Consider the following 6,608-nt stretch of genomic DNA (forward strand, 5'->3'; position numbering starts at 1 on the left):
GCCGGATGCCTCCACCTCCCCCTCCCCCTCCTCGCTCTCCTCCTCTTCGTCTCTCCCCTTCTCGGCCTCTGCCTCTTCCTCCTGCAGGGAGCTCTCGGGGGGGTACTCAAACGTAGTCTGCAGACTCTTGTCGTTGAAGGAGATCTTCATCTAGGGCAGGAGGCACACCAGTGAAAGTGCTGTGCCCAGCCACAGGGCTCCTCGAGCGGGACCGAGTGGGTACAGCGTGGGTGTCAGACCAGCGCAAGAGCCGAACACTCCGTTGGCCCTTCAAAGGTTCTGAGAAGCGGGGGGCTGCCCCTCATCAGAGAAGTCCCCTCCACCTGGACCCTGCAGGCTCAGGAGGTCCAAACACCTGCAGCACAGGCCTCACCCACCCCCTCCAGACCCCAGGATCACCGCCTCCCAAGTGACCCACCCCTCCCAAGGGCCAGACCCCAGCCAGCACCAGAAGCCCAAAGCCTCAGGGTCTCCAGAAGCCTCTAAGGCAGTTCCCAGGGTTGCAGGTCTGCTTTCTCAGGGGAGCAGGGCACCACCAGCCACATCTCCCAGCCAGAGGCTCCCCGGCAGGAGCAAGGTCCAGGTGAGGCTGCACTTGGGGAGCCCACATCTACACCTCCAGCAGCCCCTCCTGTTGGCCGGTGCCTCTCTCCAGGGCTGAGTTCACATCCCAGCTCACCAGGCACCCGGATGCTCCTGCCCACCCAGCTCGGCACGGACCACCACTGTTGGGCAGGGGCCCGGCACACCCAAAGCCAGGCCCCCAAGGTCCCGCATGGAAGCCGGGCGGCTGCCACGTGCCAGCCCCGGGAAAGTGGCACCAAGTGCTATCACCCACTTCGCAGACTGAGTCAGAGGTAGGTAGCCCGAGGCTGCACCGCGTAGGGGTCAGCGACCCTCTCCTCCCACTCGGACTGCCCACATGGCCCACGTCCACCATGCCCCCTCTGCAGGCTCCAGAATTTCATGCGCGGCAAATCTTTCCCAAAGGCCTCAGAGGCCAGACTAGGCTGCCGGTTCTGAGGGGCTATGGGGACAGGCACTGGTAGAAAGACTTGGGCACTGGGGGTCAGGATCCTCACCCTCCGAGACCCGGACCTAGGCTCCCCACAAGAGTCGCACGTCCCCCAAGGCCTGCTCGGCAGGGCTCGGCCGGGCCTGGCAGGGCGGTAATGAATACGAGAGCTGCCCGCCTGCAGCAGATGGGAGCAGCCCTGCTGGAGCTCGAAATATTAAACTCCAGGGCACAGGACACCGCAGCCAGCTCAAGTTCCTCCTCTTCCCCTGGAAAGAGCCAGGGGCGGGAGTCGGGCCCCCAGGCAGAGAACCTTGGGGCCTGGGGACAGCAGGACTGGGAGGGGCCTCGCAGAAGGGCCGGGCTTGCAGCCCTGGGCAGCAGAGGGACCCCAGCCTCAGGGTAACACGTGCAGGGCCGGCCAGGAGTAGGAGGCATTGCCCTGCCGAGCCAGTGTCCAGAGAGGAGCGCAATGCGTTCCTCCCACCACCCCACGGTCACACACAGCCCCGCACAGCCGTGGGCAGCCCCGCCCGCCCCCCGAGCTTCTGGACTTGCGCGTCTCAGCACGGCCCACACAGGCACTTGCTGGGCAGGTCGGGAGCCCTGTCGCTGCTGCCCTCGCCCCGGTCGTCCACACAGACAAGCAGTCAGGGACGCAAGCAGACGGGCAGACGGCCACCAAAGATGGATCAAACCAGGATGGAGATGTTCGTGACTGTCCCCGCATGGGCCCCACCCGGACCTCCAGCTGCCCCCGCCCCCACCCCCGGAGGCCAAACAGAGCAGAGGCCTGGCACGGGGTAATCACCAGAGCCCACAGGTGCCCGCCCACTGCCCAGGGACCACTGGAGCAGGCCTGGACCCTCCTCCACTCAGCTTCCCCACTGGCAGGGGGGCTGCCCTTGACTCAGGGCGTCCCACCTGGGCAGCTGTGTGGGGTGATCCTGTGGCCCCTATGGGGATAGAGTCACCTAACCCCCCGAGACTGGCTCCCTGAGACCTGGGGCCAGAGACCCCAGGAGGAGGCCAAGGCAGAATGGGGCAGCCAGCACAGGGGCCCAATGCTGGGCCCCGCAGCGAACGGTGCTCCTGGGTACGTGGCATTGTCCCTGATGACCCTGAGCCCTCTGGGCCCATCCCCCACCACTGAAGACAGGGAAGGGCCAGTTGCCAGGGCCCAGCCGATCAGCACGCCCTCATTAGTCCGCATGACCAGCTCTGAGTGGGGAGACAGAGGGGGCTGGGTGCAAGCAGGCCCGGAGCCTGGCACAGCCGGGCCAGGCAAGGGCGGGGCTCACAGGCCTGTCGGCGCCCAGCTGGGGCCCGAGGCTCCGGTCACGTCCCACCTCGCCTCCAGTCTCCAGGCTCCTCGTGAGTGCGGGTCTGTGGGTCACAGGACCCCACGTGACTCCTAATGCCCGGGCGGCGGGGGCAGCCTCCAGACACCGGGCAGACGGAACCGCGGGGTGGGGGGGCACAGCCAGGGACTGCCACTTGCACACGCCTGCTCACCGGGCTCAGGGACTTTGCCCGCTGCGCTGTGCAGCCGGCAGGTGGGTCCTGGCTCGGCCCACTTCCCGCTGCTCCCGGGGAGAGGGCCCTTTGTTCCCCTCACCCCACCCTGCCCGGCACGCCCAGCTCGGGTTACTGAAGGGTGTCCACCCTGCAGTCTGGGCTGGGAGCTGGGCTCCAGCCGCCCCGGTCTGGGGTGAGCACCCGCCCCATGCCACACTCCCCAGCACGTGCCATCCCCCACTCAGCCCGAGCTCCGGGGGCCACACACGGCCCCCCAGAAGTTCCCACAGCTGCCCAGGTGGGACGCCCGCTGGGCATCAGGGGCAGCCTTCCCCCGCCCCCACCAGTGGGGAAGCTGAGTGGAGGAGGGTCCAGGCCTGTTCCAGTGGTCCCCGGGGTCCAAAAAGACCACTGGGGGCGGCGCCTGCGGGGAGAGCGGATGAAAGGAGAGGCCGCGCCCGCCAGCGGAGGAGCGGGTGGAGAAGCCCCCAGGGCAGCGGCCCCTCGGATCTGAGGACCCGAGCGGTAGGGGTGAGGGTGACTGCTACACCGCAGGCGAAGGTGAGGGCGTGGGGACGTGGCACGCTCAGGCTGGGCAGGGGATCAGCGGGTTAGAAAGTGAGGAGGGCAAAGGGGAGGGGAAGGAGCTGCCAGACAGGCAGGAGCCCAGCCAGCTGGCACCTCACAAAGGGGAGAGGCCCACAGCGCCGACCCCCTGGGAGGCAGGTGTGCGGAGCTGCAGGCCGGCCCCACCCACCGGGACAGCCTGGGGGCGGGGGCGAGAGGGGGTGTGGCCGCGACGGCCTGCAGCGGTCGGCTGGGCCAGCAAGGGACGGAGAGAGAGGGCATCTGTGATTCCACCAAGAGGTAACTAAGTGGGGACGCGTGCCCGGCCGGCTGGGCGCCCACTACCCACGGCAGGGCTGCCGCCCTCCAAGGCCAGGTGAGAGCACAACACCCTGCACCGGAGAGGTGGCAACCCGGGGGCAGGCTCCACGCCATCAAGAGCTGCACCTCACCTGTCCTCTGGAAAAGGGACCAGGACCCCTGCCCTGGGAGGTCCCCACGGTCCTGCCGGCCTCCAGGCCACCACGTCCCTGGAACGCGGGGTCGGGGGAGCAGGACAGTGATAGAAACCACAGGCTGGCTGGAGTGGGCTGGGCAAGGACAAGGCCCAGGGGCAGCAGGCAAGTGGGACCACGGGGTGGATAAAGCCAGGGGTAGCCCAAGGTCATTCTGAAGGGCTGGGCAGCCCCATGCCTCCGTCCCACCCGATAAGCGTCCTGGCTCTTCCTGGACAGGGCAGCTAGCACATGCTCGGGCAGATCACCCCCAGCAGGTCGTGCTGCTCTGGCACGGCCCCACCAGGCCACTCGGCTATGCCAGGAACCATCCATCTGGACCCCCAACCCCTCAGGCTGGCACAGAGACGGGGGCCAGGCTGGCCCGGGGCCCGCTTCCCTCCCATCACTTGTTCCTGCCTCGAGAGGCCCTCAGGCCCCCACCGTGCCCTTCTCACTCCAACCAAGCCTCAAGTGACCCCCACGGCTCTGCCCCCAGCTGGGGACAGAATGACCAGGCTCCGGGCTGCAGCCAGGCTCCCAGTATAAGGGCAGCCGGGTTAGGACAGGGGCTCACACTTGGGTCCCACCCCACGAGCTCCCTGATCTCCACCGGCCTCAGTATCCTCTGTCTACAAAGCAGGAGGCTTCTGTCACCTCCACCGCCCCAGGCTAGCACGGGAAAGGACGCCTCCCAGAGCAGCTGGGGTCAAGGGTCAGGAAGCAGGAGGAGGAGCAGACAAGGTGGGGAGGGCAAGCATGGGGGTTGGGCTGGTGACCACGGCTACCGGATGACCACAGCACCGAGCAGAGGGTGAGGCAAGGTCAGACGAGCAGGACAGGCGGGGGTTCGGGGCGCACCAGAAGCGCTGCGGGGGACGGGTGTGGATGCCTGGCCCGGCAGATGGAGCTGGCAGGAGGGCCGATGCCCTCACTGGAGAAGGAGAGGATGATGCAGGGAGGAAGGGCAGTGCCAAGGCCAACCCCGAGGCAGGAAATCAAAGGAAGCCAACAGAGAGGAGACGCCGCATCTAGTTAGCGCCAGCGGGACAGTGGGTAAGGGGGCTCCAGTGACGCACGGCACATCACCGTCCCCCAGGGCCCCAAGGAAACTGAGGCTGGGGCAGAGGTGGCCTCAGGGAGGAGCCGAGACACCAGCAGCCAAAAGAGAAGCGGTTCCGGGAGGGTGCATCCGCCCAGCGAGCCTGCTGATTGGAGTCATGTGGGGATGGCCTTGGAATTTGCCCCAGGGCCAGACACAGGTGCTAGGTGCTAGTGTGACCAGGAAGAATCTGAGGACCGTCTCCTTGGGCCCAGAGGGTTCCAGGCCACCAAGCAGCCCTGCCAGGAGAGTGAGACTCCAAGAGGCTCCTGGCCCTGCACCGGGTCTGTCTCCATCCCAGTGAGGGGAGTGTCTTCATCGCTCCCCAGCAGCACACCCCAGGCTCAGACCAGGCCTGCCACACACTAGGAGCTCAACAGACACTCGCACGAAGCCAAGTCCTGCTAAGCTCCAGGCCAGAATGCCTTCTGGAGAGCTGACAGTAGGTATCCGACTCCACCCAAATCAAAGGTCTCCTGTCCCTTTCCACTTCCATCCTGGCACCTGCTACGTGCATAGGCCAGAACTCCAGAAGAACATGCCAGGCCACCCTTCCAAGCCAGGCCGGGGTGGAGCCAACAGCGGGACCTACAAAGGGACAGTCCTGCCCAGGCAATTCCAGACAGAGCCCCGAGAACCAACAAGCAGACGAAGCCCTGGCTGGACTGACCCTCCCCACCAGCCTTTCAAGGTACAGAGCAGGCAAGCCGTCCCCGCAGCCCCAGGGTCATTAGGGTTCCGCTGGAACCCAGGCCAGGGATTCCCCCACAGCTTGACCTCTCCCGGAGCTTACACGGCCACCCAGCTCCAGCTCTCCTCCTGTCCACGTAGAAGCCATCCCACACCCAGGTCAGGAGGTGTCCTGGGAACAAGGCACATGCTGTACCCACAGCTCTGTGACTCGCCACCACTGACCTTCTTTCTTGAAGAGCCGGCCTTGGTGAGACAGGACTTCTGCAGGGCCAGGTAGCCGCCAATCACCTCAATCTCATGCACGGTGGGGTAGCGCTTCTTCACTGAGGTCCCCAAGGCAGCAGGGGGCTCCGAAAGGCTGCCCGGCCCCTCTTCCTCAGCTTCCCTCGGCCTAGCCTCCCCGTTGGCCTGCAGGGCCCCTGGCTTCCTCTTGGGCACCACCGTGAAGGTGTTGCCACCTCGGTGCTGAAGCTCTGACAGGTGCCCAGGCCCGGTGGGATGCGGGTGGTACTGGGGAGGCACACCAGCCCCGGGGCAGGGCAGTTTGGCTTCTTGGGGAACCTCGTCCTCAGAGTCCACCTCATCAATGAAGGTGACGGGCAGCCCTGGCCTCCCAGGCTCCCTGCCATTCTTGGTCAAGCCAGGAACCCCAAAGCCCTGGGCAGGCTCAGCTTCAGTGGCGACCAGTGGGGACGGGGGTGGTGAAGACAGCCTCTGCCACCTAACGGTCCAGTCCACGAGGGCAGTGCCTGGCATGGGGCTGCCTCCCTCCTCGACCCCCGAGGGGCTCCTCCCACCGGCAAACACACCATCTGCTCCAGGCACCTGCTGGGCTTCACGCTCCTGGTGCTGGGAGGCCCAGCCAACTTCTCCCTCTGGAGGCCCCACGGACTGCCTCCCTTCCGCAGGAGGGGCCCCGGAGGTCTTGCGCTTGGGGATGAACACGAAAGAGTTTCGAGAGTTCATGCGAAGGCTGGCCAGAGCCCGGGCCTGGAGGTCCCCGGCAGGGATCGTGTCCATGTCTGGCTTGGAGGCCGGCAGTATCTCGAAGGAGTCGTTGGCGCTGGTGGCCGCGGAGACCCACTGGCGCTGGCTGGGAGTGGCACTAGCAGGACTGAGCGTGGGCAATGCCGGGGGCGCGGCTAGAGTGGCACTGGGGGTTCCGGGGCTGGGGAGAGGGTGGGCGGGGGCCTCCCCCGCCTCCACCTTTGGCTTCCAC

General features: G+C 66.5%; 1 protein-coding gene across 1 annotated transcript in view; it reads right to left on the minus strand.

The window, feature by feature from the left end:
- Window positions 1–6,599, minus strand: part of TPRN (taperin) — a 7,818-nt gene extending 1,219 nt beyond the window's left edge. Inside the window, exons 1-2 of the mRNA XM_024762748.1 lie at window positions 5,612–6,599; window positions 2–150 (exon numbers count right to left, since the gene is read on the minus strand). Coding sequence (XP_024618516.1) covers window positions 2–150; window positions 5,612–6,409 — 947 coding nt within the window. The 5' untranslated portion in view covers window positions 6,410–6,599. The remainder of the gene's footprint in view (window position 1; window positions 151–5,611) is intronic.
- Between the last annotated feature and the right edge of the window lie 9 nt (window positions 6,600–6,608).

This window comes from Neophocaena asiaeorientalis, unplaced genomic scaffold, assembly GCF_003031525.2.
Source record: "Neophocaena asiaeorientalis asiaeorientalis breed wild unplaced genomic scaffold, Neophocaena_asiaeorientalis_V1.1 scaffold78, whole genome shotgun sequence".
In the NCBI taxonomy this organism is placed as follows: domain Eukaryota; kingdom Metazoa; phylum Chordata; class Mammalia; order Artiodactyla; family Phocoenidae; genus Neophocaena; species Neophocaena asiaeorientalis.